Source organism: Amia ocellicauda, chromosome 9 (assembly GCF_036373705.1).
Source record: "Amia ocellicauda isolate fAmiCal2 chromosome 9, fAmiCal2.hap1, whole genome shotgun sequence".
Classification (NCBI taxonomy): domain Eukaryota; kingdom Metazoa; phylum Chordata; class Actinopteri; order Amiiformes; family Amiidae; genus Amia; species Amia ocellicauda.
The window spans coordinates 30,759,107-30,784,362 of NC_089858.1; the positions used below are offsets into that span (position 1 = coordinate 30,759,107).

Genomic DNA, 25,256 nt, shown 5'->3' on the forward strand with positions numbered 1-25,256 from the left:
GTTGGTTTTCAGGTGAGATGCACTGACTTTAAATATTAAGCCCTGTGATTTAAATGAATAGTGAACAGGAGGGGAGTTGTGCTAATAAAAGAAGTTGCATTTTATAAACCCAAGGCCGGTTTATCAGAGGTTATATATTTTCTGTATGCTGGCACTTGTTGTGATAGAAGCTTACCAATTTTCCAGGCAATGTAATTTTTGTCCCCAGCACGATTACTGCAAATTACTTTGTGGAGAGTCGTGCGGCTGCTTATCAGTTTGTTTTTGATGTACCTCTTCCCATTTTAGCTACTGAATATTAGTGTCAACAAGACAGCTTGAAGATTTCAGGAGAGCAAAGTCCAGCGGCACTGTTATCCTATTCCATCCACATTTCCTTGCGCAGCACTGCTTTAAATGTTTTCTTGTGCAAAAGAAAGGGGAAGGGATGTTGCTTTTTTACGTATGCATTGATCACATATTTCATGGATGAAGCAAATGGAGAAGGCTTTTGGTTTCTGAATTATACCTTTGAAAATATTAAGTTGAGAGGTGTAGTGCATTCATTGGGGTAGAGAGGCAATATGGCCAAACGTTGAATCGAGAATGAGCCTTGACTTCTCTACTGCAATATAATTGCAAGGCATTGTGAAGGTTTTTGTAAATCTTTATATGTTTTTATTTATATAATTAATACCGCCATATGCAAATGTAGGCGAGCAAATTATAATGATGCAATTCAACACAGTTCTTGTGGGAGATGTGTTTTTATGATATAGACATGGTAGCGGAGTATGGAAATGCAAATCAGAAAAGTTGCTCCTTATTACTGGTGACTGATAACAGATATATGTAAGATGATTACATTGCAATCAAACCTGCAAGTGTGATCTATCAGTAAGCGTCATTGGGCGGTGGTGCAACAGACCCATTGGAATGATCTCAAATGATAAGCAGGAGGCTCTGCAAACAAACAAATACGTTTCGCTTTCCTGTCCAGCAACTGAGGATTTGTTATTGTGTCTTGGTGTGGAAACTTCTACACCAAAACATATTTTCTGTGTTCTTTTTTCTTCTGCTGCTGCTGCAACAGTTAGATCTGGAGCTCAAAGTGATGTTACGTTGCTAAACCACAAACATTTGCATTCCAGGAAGTTTCACATCCTTGCCTATGGCAGGGACAGTCCCTACTGTAGTGACCGTCAACGCCTCCTGAATATACAGGCACGGCTGTGAGAGTTGCAGCAGCGAGTAATTGCACATAAAATAATATTTTCATAATGTGCCCTCACCCACATGGAATAGAACTGATGCAAGAGTTTTACGATTTACAGATACATGCATGTGAGAAACGAGCTTCAAGGCAAATATACTGTGAATAATGAACATATTATAAGATATGTTAATGTATTAGAGTGTCAGTTTGGAACATTAAGAGACCCTTTAAAAGTTACTTTTGAATTGTGTACGTCTCCCTTCACAGAGCCCAATCAGCAGGTAATATTAATGACCTATATTAGGGGAAGTGGTGACTGAAAAGGAAAGTTTTAATATAATATGCCCTGCCTATATTATTAACATATGGATTGAAACTTTATCCCTCATCATACAATTATACAACAATTTACAGATGACCAGTAGAATCAAAGGCACTGAAAGAAACACTTATATTAGGTAAAGAAAGATAAAAAGTTGTTAAAATGTGTCCTTTTAAAACAGGTTTATAGTTTCCTTTTTGGTAGATTTGTTTTCAAAGTATAGCATTTGATGTAAAAGAAACAAACCCAAGAATAATATAATAGAACAAATATAATTAATCACTTTCATCCTTTAAAATGAACATGTATTATATAAAGGCGATATGATTGTGTGTGTATATTTCAAATATACTTTATTTGATGAACATATCTTTATGGTGTATTTTACGCAAGCGTGTTTGTTCTAGTACATAAATAATCTGTATACTTTTTATTTTTTAATATATATGGTTAATATATACACCTATATTATTTATTTATTTGTTTTAAATGGCTTGTTCGGGTATCATGTCAATATGCTGTTTGGCTTATGTTATAAATTTATGAGCTTTATGAGCACGGGATGAAATTATTGATACAAGCAGAAACATCAGCAAAAAGGAGTGATACATTGGTTTAGGCAGCTTCGTGATTTCCTTTGCCAGTATCAATAATTTAGTTTGAAGCTCATGAATGTACCACCCACCCACCCCCCACTCTGTGAAATAGAAGATTAGTCAAGATATTTCAAGTAATTTATATAAAAACAATGTTAAACATTTGTAACACAAATGGGTGAGCCATATGGCTCAATAAAACTTTCTCGAGGCCTGTAATTTGCATGACCCTCACTTGACTGAACATGTCACTTTTTTTGCCTTTATATTTTGTGAACCAGTAACCAGAACTTCAAATGCAGTGTCTTAAACTATTAAGACCATACCTTAACTATACTGGCACCGTGGTGATGCCTCGTTGTAAAAATAATAAATATTTATAGGTTTTTAAGAGGGAAGCTGCGGTGAGGGGAGGTGTGGGTATATTTTTTGCACTGTGGTTTGAAGAGGAAGAGGGCTAGAAGGGGGCTTCACAAGTTTAAACCTAAGGCAAGGCTTTGCATTAGGCAAATGGGAAACTACTGTTGAGGTTATCTAAGTTCTAAGTGTTATGGGGGGTGTGACCTATGAAATCGTTTTGTAGGCTCTGATTTGTTCTAACGGAGAAACACGAGTAGATGCTGACATCACAGACATTGTTATTCAAAATGTTTTTGAAGAGCATTGAAAGCACATTTTTGCATCATGAACTGTAATGCGATCGTAGTTAGTCTGAGCCTGCCATTTACAAAATGACTCAAGGACAGCTGACTTCACCTTCATGTAGTCAGCAGGTGTGGCTTGGTGCTGCAAAGGAAAAACAGGTAAAATCTGTCTGAAGCAAAGAAAGAACAAACCCAAAACAAGATGCAATTACTGTAAACATATTGTTTGAGCATAAACACACACACACACACACATATATAGTGTGTGTGTGTAATTTTGTACAGTATTTTCTGCCATTTTAAGATGGATTGTACTAATGATTATGTTCTTGGTAGCGGTTGTTCTCTGTAAAGGGCATCATGACCATAGTGTATTATGTCATTATCCACAATTGTGCAACATTGGTTGAATTTAATGATGAGGACTCCATTACATATACCAAGACAAGAATACATCTCACAATGCGCAGAGCATAACGCTGAACATTTGCACTGAGAACATTTCTGAATTTTATGCTAGCTTTCTTTAATGTTTGCTATTGATACACAGTAGCAGAATGATACACAACTGTGTTCAGTAAATTGCATTTATTTATTTACATATTTGAATGTATGTATATATACAGCTCTGGAAAAACTTGAGACTACTCCAAGTTCAGAAATCAATGTTAAGTGGTCTCTTAATTTTTTCCAGAGCTGTATATGTTCTTCTAGCATTTGTTCTTTTGAACAGCTACACAAGAGACAGAATTACATGCAGACTGTCTACACTCTGTAGTCTGCCATTCCTTTTATATTAAATGTAATGATTAAATTGCAATATATCAATAAATACCAAAGTCAATATAAAAATTATCTATATGCAAACTAGTGAAGAGAAAAGACCGACGTGTACATTTCATCTCCAAATACTGCTATGGGATTTCATGAAACTTCGCTACATTTTTCATTGATTTTGCAATAGCACTTAATAAATATTGATTTACAATTTTAATTACATGCTAATCTCAAAACACATAGATATCTGCTTTACGGCTTACTGAAGTCTGATGGTAAATTTCCTTATAGCAAATATTTATTGAGTTTATCCGGTCTAGTGAGAGCTATAAAATAGATTTTGATCATTAAACATATCTCTACAAAATAGCATCTCACCAGTCAACATTTTCAAAGAAAGTGGTGACATAGAAGAACTTTTGTGAAATGTCATTTATAATCAAATAAAGATACTTTGTAGTTTTAGTTCAAGTTGTTTGTGGTATGTAATGCTATTTGATGGTATTATTATTATTATTATTATTATTATTATTATACAAAGTAGTAGCCTAGTAGTATTTTGGTATGGATGCATGTATGCATCTATGTATTTGTAGTCTGTCCTTTTCATGATTTATAGTTTAAACAATAATTTTGTATTTGATATAATTATATGTTTATGGTGTGTGAAAGTATGACTGTCATGTTTTAATTTTAAACTGTCAGCTTTGCACTTTGGAAAACTCGATTTGCTTTTGTACTGTCCTTATTACTGTCTTTAAAACAAAACAGAATCTTCCTGCTTCCTTTAGCTTATTATGTGTAAATATTTGTATATCCTTTTTACGATATACGGCAGAGTGTTCGTGTTCAGTTAATAAATAATAGCAGGCACTACTTCCTAACAAGAATGTTAGCATTACTAGTGAAAGTTTATAGCAGCACTATTCATAATTACATGCATCCCAACAAGGGATGATATAAGGTCTGGAACATTTTCTCAATGTATTATGATAGTTACATTGCATAGTTTATTTAGGTAAAATAATTAGCAAAATAATGTAATTTCCAAGGTACTTATATTTTCTCTCAACTCTTACCTCATGGCTTTATGGGTTAAAGTATAAGAAAACAAATACATACAGTATGGTTTATTTCACTGCTTTGGAGTTTTGCTGTGTGCTAAATGCATCATCTTCATTTAGTTGTTTACATTTAATTTGTTTTAAAGTGTGGGAAGCTGTAGGTAGATTGCATAAAATAACTGAGGAGAAAAGTCACAGGGGAATATTTATTCTGAATGTGTTAATGTTCACAATAATTGCATTTAAGTATTAACCTGGCTACTGTGGTCTGTGCTGTACCACATTTAGGAAACGCAGGCTGTTCCAAATTGTTTTAAACTATAGGGTATTGCAATAATCAAATTGAGGTCAACCAATCTATTAAAAACTAATAAAGCTGTGTTAATATCTAAACACCAGAAGTGATATTAGCCCTATAAAATAAAATTAAAAACTCATTCCTAAGCCATAATTGTTATATGTGCAATGGAGAAATAATAAAAGGCACCTGGCTTTGGCTCTGCAGCCCACCATGTGCAAGGTACACATTCATATGAAGATGTCTGGAATTATGAGCAATTAACTTTTAAGCCAGACACAGATCATTTCCAAAATGCAGGAATGATCACTGGTATACATTCAATCTTTGTTGCATTAATGTAATACTTCAAATATCTATCTCCTTATGGCATTTTTGCAGTATATATATACACTCACCTAAAGGATTATTAGGAACACCATACTAATACTGTGTTTGACCCCCTTTCGCCTTCAGAACTGCCTTAATTCTACGTGGCATTGATTCAACAAGGTGCTGAAAGCATTCTTTAGAAATGTTGGCCCATATTGATAGGATAGCATCTTGCAGTTGATGGAGATTTGTGGGATGCACATCCAGGGCACGAAGCTCCCGTTCCACCACATCCCAAAGATGCTCTATTGGGTTGAGATCTGGTGACTGTGGGGGCCAGTTTAGTACAGTGAACTCATTGTCATGTTCAAGAAACCAATTTGAAATGATTGGACCTTTGTGACATGGTGCATTATCCTGCTGGAAGTAGCCATCAGAGGATGGGTACATGGTGGTCATAAAGGGATGGACATGGTCAGAAACAATGCTCAGGTAGGCCGTGGCATTTAAACGATGCCCAATTGGCACTAAGGGGCCTAAAGTGTGCCAAGAAAACATCCCCCACACCATTACACCACCACCACCAGCCTGCACAGTGGTAACAAGGCATGATGGATCCATGTTCTCATTCTGTTTACGCCAAATTCTGACTCTACCATCTGAATGTCTCAACAGAAATCGAGACTCATCAGACCAGGCAACATTTTTCCAGTCTTCAACTGTCCAATTTTGGTGAGCTTGTGCAAATTGTAGCCTCTTTTTCCTATTTGTAGTGGAGATGAGTGGTACCCGGTGGGGTCTTCTGCTGTTGTAGCCCATCCGCCTCAAGGTTGTACGTGTTGTGGCTTCACAAATGCTTTGCTGCATACCTCGGTTGTAACGAGTGGTTATTTCAGTCAAAGTTGCTCTTCTATCAGCTTGAATCAGTCGGCCCATTCTCCTCTGACCTCTAGCACCAACAAGGCATTTTCGCCCACAGGACTGCCGCATACTGGATGTTTTTCCCTTTTCACACCATTCTTTGTAAACCCTAGAAATGGTTGTGCGTGAAAATCCCAGTAACTGAGCAGATTGTGAAATACTCAGACCGGCCCGTCTGGCACCAACAACCATGCCACGCTCAAAATTGCTTAAATCACCTTTCTTTCCCATTCAGACATTCAGTTTGGAGTTCAGGAGATTGTCTTGACCAGGACCACACCCCTAAATGCATTGAAGCAACTGCCATGTGATTGGTTGGTTAGATAATTGCATTAATGTGAAATTGGACAGGTGTTCCTAATAATCCTTTAGGTGAGTGTATATATATATATATATAATACCTATATGTGTGTGTTCATGTAGATTTAAAAAAAAACTCTCTTAATTTAAACTTAAGCTGCACTAAGTTGATTAGATTGCTACTTTACAAATATACATTTCTATATGTATTTCCCCCTTCCCATATAGAACAACTGATGGATTAGATAGTTTGTTAAGGGTTGTATTCCAGAAGATATATATATATATATATATATATATATATATATATATATATATAAGCACACAGAGGTGACAGGTCAGTGGTGTGGAACGCAATGCGAGTTTGCAGAAAGGTCCCCTCAGCTCTGGCTGCAAGCGGCATTAGGACACAAAGAGCAGAGGATTACTCCCTGAGCCTTCAGCTAAGACTAAAACAACACATGATGTCAACATGGCAGCCGTGTGGCAGGCCTCTTTAGTGAATGGTAAACAAGCGCTAATCACAGGTGCTGCACTGGTCGGCTGCGGCTTGCGCTGACAGCAGAGAGCCTTTGAGCGCCGGCGGCTCCTCCACTGCTGCACTGAACTCACTGGCTCCTGTGCCTCACATTACACAGCCAGCAACAAGTCTTCACAGTCCTCCTTAGCTCCAAAGGTAGAGCGCCCTGGTGTGTCACTGCTCACCTGCCTTCAGTTTCTCACCTGTTTGAAGTTGACAGGTGGGATATTGACTAGCCAGATAACAGGGTGTGCGTTGACACGTTCATTTTTGGGTGGGCGGCTGCATGCCACACTTCAGATGCCGTAAGGAAAGAGAATGTGTTGTTGTAAGGAAAACAAGTGATACCAGTGATCACCCTGTCCAATGATGTGCCTAGGAAGAAGAGGGTTAGGACTTCTGGGATATTCAGAGCTGACAGGACTCTTCGGGCTACTGCTGTACAGAGAGTGGTCGGCAGAGAGTTTAGTGGTTAGCCCAATTCTCTTTTGAATAGGAGGTTCTTGATTTCTGCACACCATGGAAGGGTAGTGGCCCTTGGGGATTATTTATAAAGATGGAGGAGACCATAATTAATGTTATTAACCTTCTTTACCCATAAGGTTAGACAGAAAAATATTTGTTGGTTCACCTATAGTTAATATAAATTTAAGAAATCTGAAATCAAACAGTGGCATTATTTCAGAAATTCAAGAAAAAGTCTTAAGGTTTAATGTGGTCTCAGTAAATTACTATAATTATGACGTCCCCTAATTCTCCCTTAAATTGAGGAATGAGTCAAAAACATGTTTTCATGTCTGGAAAACATTCAAAACAATAGCATACAACCGTATTGTCCGTTAGTGCTACCATAACGTATTTTCCAATGTATTGTCAGTACATGTGAAATGGTAGTTGGGCTGGTGGAAAGATCGAGGTTTCATTTTGAAAAATAGTGTCTGCAACGTGAACTAAAAGAGCTTAAAAAAATATATTGATTAACTATCAAACAATTTCAATAAGAAGATCAATGAAGCTTTGTAGCAAAGCCTCAGAGGATTTTGATTTGTCTCACAAACAACACTCATGGATCTTCTAGCTTCAAAAACAAAAAGGTTTTTTTTCTGTGTCTGAGCAGTGTTGCCCTCATGTAAATGATCCCGATCTTTAGAGATACTCATACAAGGGGATTAGTTAACAGCCAGCAAGGCTCCTGCTTATCAACACCTGTTTCTAATCTGGAAACTGGACAAAAACAACAACTAAGCATGTCTGCATATGCAATTCTCACCAACGTTAACTGGGGTCTCAAAGATGCAAAGAAAGGCGCTGGCAGTTTGGCACAATCCTACACACTGTATATTGCTTTGGAGTCTGAGTCTGATTTGTGAAATAATTCATTTTAAAAATCATGACCAGCTTGTAATTAATCAGTAGAGTTGACTGATCACTACTTGATTTCAAGTCCTTTTCCCCTTAATGATGATTATTTTTTATTTGCAAGACACACTTATTTCACTCCTAGCAGAGAGTGACCTTTTAAGTACACAGAAAACTTCCCAGTGTAGGAACACAGCTGGCAACTGGCGGAAAATTGGCCTGGGAGGCACGCAGGCACCCCATATCCCCTCCATGCCTTTGGGTAGAGACACTGTAGACATGCAAGAACTCAACCAGATAAACACATATTATAAAATAATAATAATAATAATAATAATAATAATAACACTACAGGGATAGACAACACTACTTAGTTTTTTTTCCCAACATTGTACATGTTTTGGTTGCTTATTTCTGATTTATGGAGAATAACCTTATCCGACCTCTTATACATGTCATGTAATGTTCAGACTGTGTACTTAACTACCCTGCAGTACCTATATTTACTATAATGTCTTTTAAATGTTACTAGTCAAGATAGCTTAAACATCAATTGAGGTATTGGAAGTAAATATACAACTGGGTTGGCCATGGTACTGATATCCTCAGGGGTCAGAGTTCAATCCCTATCTGCTCTCATATACTCACTAACCCTTGTGTCCAGGAGTGGCGAGTTATATAAGCACTCCCACCCATTTCTACATTTCTCTGCTGCACAATTGCTAATTCAGAGGCCAAATTCAAATATATTGAACCAGCCAGGAGAAAGAAAAAGAGGTAGAGAAGGAAAGAGAGAGAGAGATAAAGGTCAGATAAAGGTGCTACACTTTAAGCTTTAAACCTGAATGATGTTAGCGCCTGATAGAGACCTGCACATAAAAAAGCATATGGCACATTGAAATTCCAGGCTCACTGGATCGTGGGACCTGGATATTTTATATTGCCAGTCATGCTATTTGCAAACAATGCTGCTGCTGACATCTCCCCCTGAACGACTCCATCAGTGCTCTCACTTTATCTCCACTTGTCCAAATCATTTTCTCTGGATCTTACCCCCACCTCCCCCAACCCCTCCACACAGATGGATTAGAGCCACAACAGGTTTACACGCTGCACATCATTAGCTATCCTCCCTCAATATCCAGCAAATAACAACCAGAGCTCTCTATCACCAGGACATCCATTACTGCCTGACACTTTTACTGCGGCTCGGCTCGCAGAGACGCTTCCCTCACTGAGGGATAGAGCTAATTTGGGGGGTTAGAAAGGGGATCCAGAGCAGGACTGTGAGAACACCCCCCCTCCAAAAGAACCTCACAGAAGATCTGGACTCTGTTTATACTCAATTATAAATATATATATAACAGTGTAAGAACCTTATGCCTAGCATGCCATTTACAGATTAAATGAAGAATGTGCCCCCCCAGCCTTCCACTGTAACCTGGAAATGCTTCACCAGAACACAGACCCTATATCAATGACACATTCAAAATCACAATCCAGTGAAAAGGATTTCTGAGATGTGGCACTGATTTCAATAAATCAATCAATCAATAAATGTAGGGAACACAGGTCAAATGTTACAAAAATGTATTGGATTCATGATGTTAACAAGATATAAAAAATATATATATACTTTTTTTTTTCTCTCTCTCTACTCTCCATATGTTTTCTAGGCTAAAGGTGCTAGACTGTTTTTCACATAATTGCTTCAGATTGTGTGGTTAACAGCAAGGACCCTGATAAACCACTATAATCAAAAAGTATTCTTCATCCAGTAACACAAAGTATATTCCATAAATATATATTTGCAAAATAAGTTGCACTTAAAAAAAATAAAACCTAACCAACCTAAGTTAACACCGTTGATGTGTGCAGTTGCCCCATGAAACCGTGCCTTATCCTGATGCTATATCTCCCTCACCGCAAATGTACAGCCTCTCACTCCACTCCTGCTAAACGACAGGATGGCGACTGCAGCACTTTGTCATCCCTGCTTTTAAAGATGCAGGCCCTCTGTCAAAACATCATTTTAAATCATAGAGGCACATTAAATGAGAGCACAATGGACGAACAAGACCATGCAGCCCTGGTAACTGAGAAGCCAATTTACAGTGTCTCAGTGGCAGCTGAGGTCAGTGCGGACCGGCCTGCTTAAAACATCGCACTTTAAAAGATGAGATTAGAGACGGTGGGAGGGGACAGTGGAATAATTATTACCTAAGAGCAAGCTCAATATCCCAGAGCCTTTAAAGAGGCACGGCGGCCAGGATCAGAGAAATCAGGCTTATGTATAAATATGGTTTGCCTCTGTGCAGATTTGTGGCACTATACATTCTTTGTATTGATTTATTGAGTTCTTTACCCGAGAGCACACCTTGCTTTGTGTTACAATGTAAAGGGGTTGGGTTAATACACAAACCTAGCAAAGACTAACCAATTAAAAAACAAAACAGGTCTTTCTTAAAAATATCTTTCAGAGCTGGGTGTCTGATTGGTGAAATTGTAATTGATTAAATTGTATTTATTTATTTAGCTCATTATGAAAAGTAGTGCTAGTATTTTCTTTCCAGCCTGTTCACTTGTTTAGTTTGGACCTGTAAGAGATGGAGCCGACATTGCAAAACAAAATGTTTCATGACCTTTATATATTTACACAGATCTGTAATTACCATTGTTTTAGGGAGAGCTTGAATCAATTCTTGTTGTTTGTAAATAATACAATTATATAACAACATACTATGGTGCTTCTGATAAAGAAATAGAAAAAAATTGAAAGAGAATAAATGCTTATTCCAGTGCTTTCAACAATGTAGCCTCCTAATTAAATTTGTAATAATCATTTGCAGCCAGTTTTACTTGCTTTGTTTGTGTTACTATATTGAAAACAAATATTAGAGATTGAATTTCTTATTTCAGAATAACTAAACTAAGTGTAAATTGATTGAAACCCTCATACTATGGCCATGTTCATTCACCCTACACTAGTTTCAGTACACTAAACATTTGCAGATCTCTTTCAGTGTAAATCTCTATGTGCTGTCTGTGAATACAGTAACTGTTCTAATGTTGAGTAAATAAGGGCAAGAGTTACTCATGGTGCATCATTATTGTATCATAAAGAGCGAGGTCAGCTTCAGTTGAAGTTTTGACTGTGACCAATATGTTCTTCACAAAACCTTTTCAGTGCAGAATGAGAGAAACGGGGACATGGTGAGTAATCTCTTTTAATACGCATTTTTTTCCTCTTCTGTCTTTACAGAAAACATGATCATGGAATGCTGATGGCTTAGAACGACCTATGGCATGAAGACTGCCACAAAGCACAACATTTAGAAATAAAATCACTAAAGAAGAAGCAAGGAAAGACCACATTATCACAGCGACATTTCTTCCCAGCCTCTTCCTATGCTGTCGTTTTTGTTTTTCTTCATCTGTTTTTCCTTCTCCAAAACAAACGAAGCAACACAGTAACAAGGCCAACAATGAAATGACAAAAACACAGACAATATTTTTCTTGTAAGGTGAGAAATATCAACGCATGTTGTTTGAATAAGATACCTTAAGAAAACACAAATGAAAAGAAGAAAAATCTGCTCTGTGCCACAGTGGCTACAAATGTAAAACAAGCAAGACAATGACTTGAAATCTCTCTGCGCAACTTGTGTATGGCTACAGAGACTAGTCCACACCTTTTCCAAGTAATTACCATCACTGTTTTTTTTTCTTCTTTTCTTGTAATAACCCTTAACCGTTTGACAACAGTGATGTAAAGGAAAATCTTCACTTAAAAAAGGTTTTAAGGAAATGTAACAAGAAATCTGAAATCCAAAATCCATGATGGAAATACAAACAACAGCCTTTCTCCTCCCCAACATTGTTTTGTTTTATTAGGTATAGCACATGTAGGAAATACATCACAACATTTATTCAACCTATAAGATATAAATAATATTCTCTTAATACCCTTGTGGATTAAACCGCTCACATACAGCACACGTGTACAGGAGAGATCACAATTATCTGGAATGCTTAGATATTTTAGGTAAAAACTGAAATAGAAACTTTCCTACCTTTTGTAAAACATGGCATGTTACATTTAAAACAGCATAGAGCAGTTTAAGCAATAAGGGATATTTAATCCTCTACTACTGAACAATAGGTGCCAAGTTGAAGGGGAAACTAATGCACAAACAAACACACACCTGTACAACTGCAGTCAAAAGTATTCACACACTTCATTCAAAACTAATGTTTGACTGCGACTCCATAAAAATACTAAATTATGGTTTCCAATGAAGGGTGTGATTACTGATTACAGTTATATCTATAACCCTATATATAGGCTTCTATTTGTTTATATCTGAGTGTATCTAAATACAGATGAACACAGATATAGACAAGTAGAACAGACGCAGGTTGGAAGATTTGTTTTACTGTATTCTCCAGGTGTCATGTTGTGGGCAGGTTTACTCTATAAGGGTGGAATGCCTCAATTCAGTGATTATCCCAGGTATCCCTTTACACAGACATACAGCAAAAAGCACACCCAGTGGTTTATTGGATACTACCGCTTAATAAAGTCAGGTTATTATTAAAATAAAATCCTCCCAAAACTGAAAAAATATAGAAATTGCAGATTCTCAAGCCCATAGAGGTTTAAGATACAGTAAAAGGAGAGAAAAAAGATTTAGATAAACAGAGATCCTACCCCTTTTAAACCGATGTATTTCACATTTCCCATCGGCACTTAACATTTTATCTGGAGGGACTGCAATTATTTCACTTCACACTATTTAATCCGTATCCGAGGTGTATGAAGAAACCTCTGGATGATGTGGCTGGATGGGATCCAGAGTTGGCAGCTTGTACAGATAGAGTACAGTCTAAGGTCAAGTTTCTTTTTTTTTCTTGCAATATTTTTATCTATTATTTATTTATTTTTGAACGTCTGAACCATCTGTCTCCCGAGTATTGCTTCTTCCCAACCCCCCACCAAGCACCTCGTGTTAGAGGGACTGTCTGCCAACTCTCTCCTGGATCAGCCGCTCACTCAGTTGCCACAAGGACGCGGCCGTGGTCTCGCTCTGAGCTTCCTGTGAAGGCAGGCAGCGAAAACAGTTGTTGAAGTACATCCCTCCCAGGCCTTCCAGTTCGTCCGCAACTGCGCAGTACACCGTGGTGGCGGCCCCTTGTTGCTGTGAAGACAAAAACAGCAACGTTTCAGTGAACCTGGGAGACCTGTACTGCACTGCTGGTGTGAGGGGGCAAAACAGGGAGGCAGTCAATGCTGAAACTGTAGAGCTTCTCTAAGGACCATGTGCATGAATGAAACCCAAACAGCATCTACATCCTCCTGTGTAACCCTTCGGTGCATCCCTTCAAGAAAGACCACTGTGGAGTGGACATCCACAGACGGACAGCCCAACCTGCATGACAAGAGCTTCGAGAGGGGAAAGCACCCTCAAAATGTTTCTCGCCAACCCCTGGTAATGGAAAACAAACTTTTTTTTTTGTAACACAAAGAAAATACCATGGGAAATGGCTTTGTATATACAGTATGTACAGGAGATCCAGCTCTCACCGATCTGCACAGCTGACATATAGATAAGCAAGCAGAAAACTCAATAATTCCTAAAACAAAGAGGTCGCTATTGGTTTCCGCGAAGATGGGTGCACGGGCTCCAGTCTCATTCTGAAAGGACATACAGTGCAAGGGTTCGACAAGAGCTGTTCTTTTGATGTTGATATTTCAGTATCACCCACTTTTGAACTTCTCTGATGCTTTTTGAGTAACTTCAGGGAGGTTGTCCCACTAAGTGAAAGCAAAGGTTGTTTTTTTTCTTCTTCTGATTTTGCTCAAGTAAGAGTTTTAGCTGAAAGCTTAAATGTAAAATGCAGGGTAAAATGCCTCATAAGTAATTTGATGAGAGGTGTAATCTGGCATCTTTGATGTTTTACAAAACCCTGCCAAAAATGAACTTGGGTGCTCCAATTAAGCACCGCCATATAAAGTGCAGCGGGGCACTGTGCCAAAACTGTCTATTCATCTTGTGTCAAAGGGATTTACACATCTGAGTGAGTCAATGGCGGCTGCCAATGTTGTAAAGGACTGCTCAGCTGAGGAGAAGAACAGACATCATGACAAGGTTGAATTGATGAGAAATTAAGTTCAAAGTTTACACCAGTGTAGGCAAACATTATTGTGAGCATTCTGCAGAAGACAATAAAGAAAACAGAGAAATGCTGGTTGCATTATTATTACAGTTCTGCAGCTTGTTTTAAGCTCATGGAAAGCTGACTGCTCTCAAGTGCTGGTTTTGCATATTAACTTATTCTTCAAAATTTATGTACCTCACTGAGCAAAGCAACTGCTCTGGAGCTCTTTGAACTGTGAACCACACACTGTTTCAGGGCAAACCATACTGTAATTCATATTTCAATGATGTTGCATGGAAATGTTTAACCGTTTCCTCTTAGTAGACTGTGTATGATTTAAATTGTGATATAAGCTGAAACAGATATTGCAACAGTTTAATATCTGCGTCCCCCCACCTTAACAGATGTAGTGACCTTTGGATTCCCTAATATCACAGTTAATGCCAAAATTTCAGTCACACACTTTATCAGCTTTTGCACCAATCCTCTCTGATGCAGTTTTTCTTTTCCAATCCAGAAGTAAATCATAAATGTGTGTTTTTCACATTTGGGAAATTAAGAACAGCAAACAGCTCTTAAAGACCTGACTTAGTACACGTTTTTAATGTTACAGCATTAAAACAATTAACCTCTCAAACACTCTCAGACTGGTCACTTGGTTCACTGCCACATATCAGTAGGAAAAAAGGGAAAGCAAATTTGCAATAGATATTTGAGAATTTAAAATACTTTTTAGGAAAAATAAATATAACTGGCAGAATTAAGCTGAAAGCTCAAATGCATGAAGCGTCTTTCATGTTCTTATGCTTAAATAAATAAATAAATAAATAAATAAATAAATAAATGCTAAGACATCTTCACAAGAACTTCCAGGATAAAGTTGACTTCTATAGGATATACATGAAATAAGCTTGTTCTTTATCTTCAAATAACATGGGCAGAGCACTGATCTAAAACTGCAGGGCCAGTATTTATAGTAATCGTCAGTCCATAAAGGCTGATGGCTGAATCTTTTGGCAAACGTTAAGAGAGTCATGCTGATGGAAGTCTTTTAACATTATAGTACAAAGCTATAGTCTCATTTGAGAAGTAAAAAGCAGATGCAACGCAAGCTGCCTCCGCCTGCTGAAGCGCGAGAGGCAGTAAGTTAGATGTTTTTAGAAAAAATATACTGTGAAGAGAAAAACAAATACTGCAGCTCTGATTTGGTATACGGGCATTTTGTTTAGAAAATTTGTGTCCATAACATAAACATTTTAGTGCACAGAACATCTTATAACCCTTTCCAAAATAGAAACCCTTGTAACCAGATTTAAAAAAAAATGTTTTGAAGTGTGCAATAAATCCATCTCTTTGCAACAACTGCTTAGTGTGTCACTGAAGGTCCCATCAAAGGAGAAAGTTTTGTTCTCACACAGTGTATCAACTCATTGGGCTGTGAAATGTAAATAACAAGTGAGATAAAATATTAAAGGATGAAATAACACTGAATTCTTATATATCTTTTTATAAATAAGGACTGGGTTTTTTATTTTTGGTTGTGTTTTTATCAGATTTCCCCCCAAAGTCAAGGAATTGCACATTTACTAAACAGCAAAAATAATTTATGTTATTGGGCCATTTGGCATTATACATAACACTCATATCATGGAACGCCAAAGCGATAAGATCTCATAGATAGTGATCAATCACTCATTGACCCTGCATTTGACCTTTCAGTAAAGCTAGACTGATTCACAAGGTGCAGATAAATGGTGGGTGGCTCAGGTAAAAAAAAAAAAAGGCGCCTAAAAACAAAACCATAAAGAAAGCTTACAGTACGTGCAATAAGAAATTACTGTGTCTCTGCTGCATGCAGACTCTGATAATTGAAATGTAATCACAGGTCAAAATTCTGTAACCTAAAGGACCAGACAGGGGCAGATTAAAATGATAGATATACTGAATGAAACACTTTCTTGTTACAGAACTCCCTCAGCTCAGACACACACGCTCATGCACGCACGCATACACAGACTTTCCATTTAATCAGGTTTCAACGCCATCCCCTATCCGCCCAAACATTTGCAAGCTGTCGAGGCAAACCGCTTCATCAATCTTTTTAGTGTATGTGAAATTACCTCGGAATCTTGTTTTTGGATTAAGCAAAGAGGGTCTGGGTAATAAGGGACCATCATGCTGCTTCACAAACCATTTGTCAGCCCGTACAGTACCTCCTGAGCAGGGAAAGGTTAGTGACTGTTAATAAATTACAGCTCCCTTATTGAGAGAGCTGGTGTCCTTCTTTATTAGAGATGTCTTGCCTGCTCTCCTGCAAGTGCAGCCTTCAAACTTATATTGTGACAAAAGCAGAACATGAAGGCACGGCCCTGGCTATACACACACTGTCTTTGTAAGATCTGATTCATTATTTCAAATGATGAAAGCTGATTCTGTACCTTTGCCCCTGGGCCTTAAAACAACCAAATACCTACAACATGAATTATGGCAGAAGCAACATACATCATTACTTTTTCTTCATTTCTTCTTATTATTGGATGGTGGCCCCTTTAAGGTCAATTTATTTTTGTCTTTTAACTGCATCTTGGGTCTATTAGGCAAAGCAAACAGTACTAGGATTGAGGGAAACAGCAGACTAATAGAGTGGCATTGTGTGTATGCCACACAGAGAGCAGTAATTCATTACACAGCGGTGTGGGAGATGAGGTAATAAGAAAGCAGTTCACACCATGGAATAAATGGTGATCTCCACGCCCTCTCCATCTTACACCGTCTGGTGATAATGCTCAGGCTCTGGAGTTAAAATTACACAGCTCCGCCAGGAGAAACAAAAGATTTTTGACTGTCACCGCCCTGGCTGGGTGTGCTGTGTATTAAAAACCGATCCCTACCGCAGCACGCTGTCACAGCTGGCAGCTTCGTAGGTGGCATCTATCCCCGTGGGGGAACATGGACACTGATTCCAATATGACTAAGGGCAAAATCTGGATGAACATGTTCTTCTGTGTAAACCAAAAACCATGAAGTACAAGGGACCAATATGTAATATACATTTTGCCAACTACCCCCCCCTTTTTAATACACAAATTAATTACCACCGTTTACAACATTCACCACATCAATACACACTGAGCCGTTCTCTGGAATCATGGGCTTAAGATCAATCACTAAATCAGAGCCACTGCTTATTAGAATAGCTCATTTGCACTTGTCCATATTGAGGGGGAAGGAGGTCAGATTGATTTGATTTGATATGTAAACGTCTGCCCATAGTTTAACACCTCTGGCAGGCATTAGTGCAGAGCACCAGAAGGGAGACGTAAAAATCGAAACTTCTTGGTCACAAAATAAGCAAGATCTTAAGATATCGGATAAGGACGAAGAAAAAAAAATGCATTGGTATTTTATTCATTTATGTATGCATGTATTTATTTATTTAAATGAAGTTAAGTGACATAGCAATAACAAAGTGCACTACAACATCTGCTGCAGATAATGCTATGCTCCAGAGAAATACACTTTACTATGCCAGGAACAGGGTGAAAAAATAATAATGGTCTAATCATCAGAGGGAAAAAAAAAGTAGCATGGCTTAGATTATACAGAGCTAATGGATCTAGTGAATAATTTAATTGTAAAGCTGCTGCCCCCTAGCCAACCAATGGATTCCAATGGAGAGGATGCTGTCCTTAAGCTATTTAACCCTGGTGATGCTAGAACTCTCTGGCATGGAGATTCGATGGCAGCTGATCAGCTCATTTGTCTGATTACGCTGAACACAGGAATCATATTGTACGACTGCATGCTTTCTTATTGCATTAACACTGAGGGCATGGACATGGGTTAGTTGCTTTGTGGATTTGAGATTTTAAAAGCTTTAGGGATCTTTGCAAGGAATAACCCAAAGTCCACCTCTGTAGAGAAACATGTCTTTTACCAGCATGTCTTTACAATGCAGCAGCTAACTCTCCATTGAATATCTACAGAAAATTCCTTGATTTTTGATGTAGCTAGTCATGGATATCTAATGTTATATCTCCACTCTTCAACAAATAAATAAATAAGAAGAGAAGAATTAATTACCTACAGACTTTGAGCAGGTGGTTTTTCAGCTTGTGCTCTTTAGGTGCACAATCTGTTTGCTGACAATTTGATTTAACTTCCCAAACTGGTTTTTAAAAAAAAGTATAACTAAATGATTGTAATTGTGTCTGTTTTCCTAAATAGGTAAGAGACATAAAAGCATTCAAAGTCCCAAAGAGAGGACTGCTTTAAAAAGAGTCACAAGGAGTTAATGCTGTTTGGCTTTTGCTGTTCTTGCTGTATAAATTCATAGTTTTGAGTTTCTAGTTCATGCGCAGGGATTGAATCATTCCACCACCTGTACAGTGTATTACTAATCCCCCAAAATAGTAACAGTGACCGTCTCTGAGTCATCTAGCCTCTGTGAAAGGGACGATCAGGGACCGAATAACACCAATAGCAGAGGGGAGTTTGAATAATTAGTGCTGAGAAAGGGATGTAATCCTTCTGTCTTAAATCAGTGAGAAAGAACATTAGATAAATACAGACCACCCCCCCACTATGAAAGCTATACCCTTTCTGTTCTTTAATCCAAATGTCATTCTAATAGGAAAGTGGGGGCGCTGAAAGAAAGTATTTCTCAGAGCCATCCTGGCAATCTTCTACATTTGAATACAGTATCTTCTAATTATACACCATTCCCTGTTTAGACAGTTGAAATAAACAGAGTTCCCCTGGCAAAAGAGTGGGTAATTGGCAAAATATGTACAGTATGCTTTCTTGAAGGTAGCTGATTATAAATCTCTTGGTGGATCAAGGTGTCATTACGGTTCCTGAAATTATAACAGTCAAGAAATGTGCTTTATGTAACCTCTTATATTGTCCATTTTTAATATACCATATGCCATATTAACTGATGCTGCTCTTTTAGTGTTACTTTATATTAAACAAAAATGTTTAAAAAATAAGAATATTATCATCTATAAGTAATATAGTATAAAATAGTTTTGGTGTTCTTTTATTCTTATTATTGTTACTAATATTAGTTGTTCACCTTTGAAAAACTAAGATTTACTTTTAGCATAAAAAAAGAGTATAACCTAGACTAAATAACAACTGCTATTCCCCAGGCTTGACCCCTGGACACTTAGACCTGGTGACCCCTATAGGCGATAAGCTTTATTAGATAACATACTAACATGCTGAGCCACCCACCACTGTCATTTATCAAAGGAGAAGCTGTGAAATCAACTGTGTATATACCCAGTATGAAATTCAAGCGTTTCTAATTGCTGCTGTATATAGTGAAGGGAACACAAAGGTTTTCTTTATCAGTGACAGCTGCAATTAAACAGAGTTTACTGTAACTATGTATAAGTAACATGTGTACATCGTGTGTATTTGTACATCTAGATGTACTTTCTCTGTCTACCAACAAACCCGTCTGTCTATTTAACTGTATCTTCAGATTGCCATGTTATCTATTAGATCTGTAGCTACCAAATTAGAGAGAGAGAGCCCTAGCATAAGGTGGCTGTGACACTATCAGTGGTAATTAAGATCTTGTTGTTATTTGGAAATTCAAGAATTGGATTCCTTCAGCCTGATGAAAATAGTTGCTCTTGAAAATTAGATATAGGTATGTTAGCCTTAAGTGGGGACTGAGTTTGTGTGTTAAAGGACTGAGTACTGGAAAAACAGCAGCTTTCACCGACGTATATGTAACCAAGCATCTTGACTACCACCCCAAGCAGGAAGGTGGGATTTTCAAGCCGTTCTTTTTGCTCAAGGATGATATACAAAGAAGCTTTCTGGTCTATCGGGCCATATCTGCAGCAATATCTAAGGTGGAAACACCAAAGCATCACACCAAACACCTCCAATCACATAGAAACCTATCAGCGAAGGTCTTTCGGATAGAACTCAGCCTGGTGAAGAAAAACAAAAACAAAAACCGCGCCACTGACGGCAAAAGAGCTCTTTGGCAACACGACGGCAGCGCTGAAGGGGGAAAGACCGCAGCAAGACCGGTACGTGCTTCGAGAGAAATAGCTTTAACTGCAATCTTCTCAGCCATAGGAGAGAAGCTGTGTGGAACTGGCGTGGCTTTCATATCATGTCTTCCAAATACACCACAAAATAAAAGAGAAAGGATCAATAAAAAAGGAAATGTATTTTTGCAATAAATAACAAATTACAATAATAATACTAACTTAAAGTAATGAGAGGTTGGGAGAAGAGGCCTTGGAGGCTGGAGAAGACTGTTTCTAAGAGATCCTTGTAAAGACAGCCACTCGTGTGTTGTGTTTACATGTTCTGTGTGAATATTTTGTTTAGAACCTTAGGCCAACCGTAGGAACAAACTAAAGTCTCTATGAGTAAGAGGGCTCTTATCGCCAACCAGTTTGTTAATATTTCATTAGTACATAGAGTCTCATTTATACTGTTTCCATAATTAATGACAATAGCATAGGCACTGCCTTTATAAGGAGAGATCTGTGTCTATTGGCTGACAGTTCCTCTGACGAGAGAGAAATAGATTAATATCTTTCACCAGCACCTTCCCACTAGTCCGTAGTGCTCTATAGTACGTACTGTTGCTTTAGTCGCAGCACTAAATGTCGCCACACTGTTAATGAACGTTTTCAAGCCCTCGATTCTCATAGAGTATAGTAGATCAAGAATATAAATAGTACCGTTAATATGCTAAATCTTAGCATTGCAAAAATAATTTTAAAAATCAGTGGAAAAGGTTATGTCTTAAAAAAAACAAAAAAAACAAAGGTTGCATTCTATCATGCAAACGTTCTCTTTGTATGCATGTGATGACTATTCAAACTACTGTACTTTAGGAAGAAATGATAAAGCTGCCTTTTCTTTTCCTGACTAGACTGTAAATAAAACAAGAAATGTAGATCAATCTGTTCTCAGCCCATCTCTGTATATAGGTTGTAAATAACAAACTGCTATGCATGCTGATATTCTAGCAATTCTTTCAGGTACTTTTATAATCCAGAATTCTCATATGGCATGTAATGAAAAAAGAGATCAAATAAAAAAAATAAACTGAAAAAAATAAACAAAAAAAATAAAAAGGAACAAAAAAAGGGAAAAAAAAAGGAAACGGTTTGTTAAAATTAAGATCATGATACAACTGTATTAGCAATTAATGTTTTCTTACTAGATGGTTACTTTGCCTGTCATTTCCACTGTGTATTATCTTCTCATATTACTTGTTACTTGTCTACGCATTTGTAAAGATAGGGTTGAGGCAAAGTGTAAAATGACTCCAACCTTTGAGAAAGTAACTGTATTGAGTAATGGGGGGGGCTGCACAGTCTGATCATTTTAACCATTGCCCTGTAGTTCTTCAAAACAAGTCATTTTAAACCCATATGCTTACAAAAAAGAAATTGCTATGTTTCCATATCTGTCACAGTTTGTTACTGTAATGTACAGCGATTTAATCTGTATTCCTAAAAACAACAGGTGATTTTTTAGATTATTTTTTTAGGTTTAAAATACAGGTTCAAATATGTTGCGATGTATATAACCAAAAAAACAAGTTTCACCAGCTATGAACTGAATTTTATTTTTCAACTGGTATATGTTACTGACACACAAAAATAAAACATCACAAAAAAGGCTTTTATGTTTATTTGTGTAACAAAATTAAGTTTTCCTAAGGAAACATAAGTAAATTGCAGGGCACTGTTTATATGTAAGACAGTAGTTTTTAAATAAAGGGCTTCTTTCATCTTCAAATGTTCATGAAAGCTTATACAAGGTTTCAGATAGTGTCCTTTATTTGGAACCTTTATGGAAATGCCATGTGATTTGCCTCAGCCCTATAGACTGAACTGTACAGAGGTATTGAAGGATGGACTAGGCATTGGTAATTATGCTAAGAAAGTATGATGTTGGAATTAACAGGGACTGTTTTACAGGAATGTTTATTTTCAATCATGCAAGATCCATAACAATCATGATAGATGGAAGTGTCTAATTTTTAATCTGTGCTAAAGATATTTTAAATTTAATAAATAATCATTGTAACAAGAATCACTGCCTTCCTTGTTGTTCATACTTATGTTTACTCTGATTTTGCTCTCATAGCATCAAATGCAGCAGTCTTAAAACATGAGATTAATCACAATCTCAAAAAGAATCAAAAGAAAGAAAGTCTTAATCAACAGAAGCCCATGCTGTTTTAAATTGCATATTCATGTCACAAATAAAACATTGAAATATATCTCTTTCAACCACACAAATTAAAACTATTCAGAATGTTTCAATGTATTTGATAAACTTGAAATCTATATTTAAAAGAAACAGGAACAAACATTGTATGTCAAAAATGTGAAACACATCAAAATGATATGCACACTGACCAACTGCATTTTTTTTTTTTTTTTTAACTGTTCCAACCCAAATTAAAACTTATAATGATTTGCAATTGCATACTGGATATATTTCTATCAAAATAGGGGCTTAAACCCAGAGTCACAACTACCAGAATGATTCCAGTTCATCCCTCATGAGTCACCTTCAACCTGAATGTATTTTGTTATTCAAAAGACTTCATCACTCCTCCCTCCCTCCCACATGCCAGCGGACATGCCCTCATTCCTGACACAGCTCCCACATTCCCGGGTCGCCAGAAGCGCCTGGGCCGGGCCGGCCTGGAGTTAACACTTGGGCAGCAGCTCATCTGAACAAGAACACGGCCGAGGCCTCTGCCTTCTGAAGCCACATAATGGTGTGAAGAGGCGATCCTATGAGTGCCATTTACTCAGGTTTTGTTTACCTTAGCACTCATCGGCCTTTACTTCAACAAGTCGACAGGCCATTTGAGCGTGCTCTGCACAGCTGTGTGGAGAGGCTTGAGTGACAGCTCCAGCCAGATAAACACCTCGAATGACAGACAGTTCAACAGCACCGCCATTCAGTGTGCCCAATGAACCAGGCGGGAAAGGATTTAAGCAACAAAACACACTCCACTTCAGGCTAATTTGTTCAACCAGAAAGCTGCAAGCAAGTGGAAGCCTGCAAAACAGATGAATAATGGCTGGAATCAATGGCCTTTCAGAGAGAGGCCTCCTGCTTCTTGCTCTCCAGAGGCAGACAATGATAATGTAAACTGTCACTAAGTAAACAGGGCCATATGAGAATTAGGCAGCAAACAATATGGAAACTCTGTGTTTTCAGCACTTGTTTTCAGGCTATGCAGAATGTTCGGCGGTTAGAGAAAGAGGGTCTACAGCAGGGGATGCTTCCTGGTCCACAGCGCAGGTTAAGCATGAATTATGGAAACAATAAAACACCTGATTCTGTCTGAGTTTCTATAGCTTTTCAACATCAGTTTGAAGATGGAATAGTCTTGCCTATTCTGGGAAAATTACAGATGTTTGTTTATCAATCTCTCACTCCATCTCTATCTTGTATCATTATTACACATAGGTGTGTGTGTGTCAAGTAATGTACACATTTACTCACTACACACTCTACTTACATAAAGACAGGCATATACTTATACATCACTGAAAAATAATGTATTAACTTCAGGAAAGATGACTTTGCACGATAGAAAGAAAGAAAACCCCAAACCCTGACTGTTTACACAAGTCTCTGGATGCCAACTGCTGGCCTCCCTCCACCTCTGCACCAGTGTTAGATTATCAGTCCACAGCACCGGCACACACAACTCTTCTGACAGCCGCAAGAGATGGGTGAGATTTTGTGGAGATTATCAGTGTTTCTGTCAAATTACATTTCTGGGGGGGGGGGGGGGGGCGGGCGAGGGGGGGGTCTTTGTTAGAGTACCGTCACGGCGTGTTATCTTAATCTCGAAGTGCACCCCCAGTACAATGCCACTGCCACGCCGAGAGAGAGAGAAAAAAAGACACTTTGACAATTTCATATTAATCTTTCCTTTGTTAGATTGCTCCATTCCACAACCCACGCTTTCCGTATAGGCAGTCAGCTGTGTGTTTAAAAAAAGAAAACTGTTTTAGGGTGGATAAAGCAATGATTAGAAGCATAACCATGCATTTACGGGAAATAGGGCTGATGACAATTTACATTCAACGAGAGCGCCTACATGTCCCCAAGGTGTAAAATGTCCTACCAGCAAAGGTGATAGCACTTTTTCTGTGGCTTGACTGTGCCTTGGCTTAGTGACAGGGTGGAAGGAGAATGGAAAGCATGTACATATGCCAATATTCAAAATAGACAAGGAGGTGTTGAGGCCTAGATAGAAGAGTGATATGAGCTATAATCAATGTTATCATCCATTGCTGATGGTACAGAACTTAAGTCTTATCAGTGACGATCATTTCATCAGTGTAAAGTCTAATGTCACTAACTTTTAACTGACTCAATTGTCTGGGTTATCTTATAAAGGGATCTTCATATGCATTATATACACTTTATTTTGTTCGATGTTTCCCTGTAGTACGCGTCAGGATTTCACCGTAAACAAACAAAACCACAATGCTTCAATATACAATATGAAGGTGCCCTAATTAAACCCCAAAATAAGGTAAGCTGTACGGTTTAAGTTCATTCTGAAAAACAGAAAATATGACAGTTGAAAACAAAATAAAAACAAACATCACAGATAACTCTATTATCGTGTTATTGTAATAAGAGTAGTAGTAGTAATAAGCAATGAAACAAACTATGCTGATGACCTGAAACTCCCATAACCATTTATCACTATTTTCATTCTAGTAATGGCAGTTATTGGTGCCGATATGTTCACACA

At 37.8% G+C, this 25,256-nt stretch overlaps 2 protein-coding genes across 2 annotated transcripts in view; one reads left to right on the top strand and one right to left on the bottom strand.

Moving 5' to 3' along the window:
• LOC136759176 (transcription factor Maf) overlaps positions 1–22,552 on the top strand; it is a 152,813-nt gene extending 130,261 nt beyond the window's left edge. Inside the window, exon 3 of the mRNA XM_066714057.1 lies at positions 11,571–22,552. The gene's annotated coding sequence lies outside the window, so the exon portion shown is untranslated. The remainder of the gene's footprint in view (positions 1–11,570) is intronic.
• Positions 11,518–25,256, bottom strand: part of wwox (WW domain containing oxidoreductase) — a 409,687-nt gene continuing 395,948 nt past the window's right edge. The window contains exon 9 of the mRNA XM_066714056.1: positions 11,518–13,506. Coding sequence (XP_066570153.1) covers positions 13,318–13,506 — 189 coding nt within the window. The 3' untranslated portion in view covers positions 11,518–13,317. The remainder of the gene's footprint in view (positions 13,507–25,256) is intronic.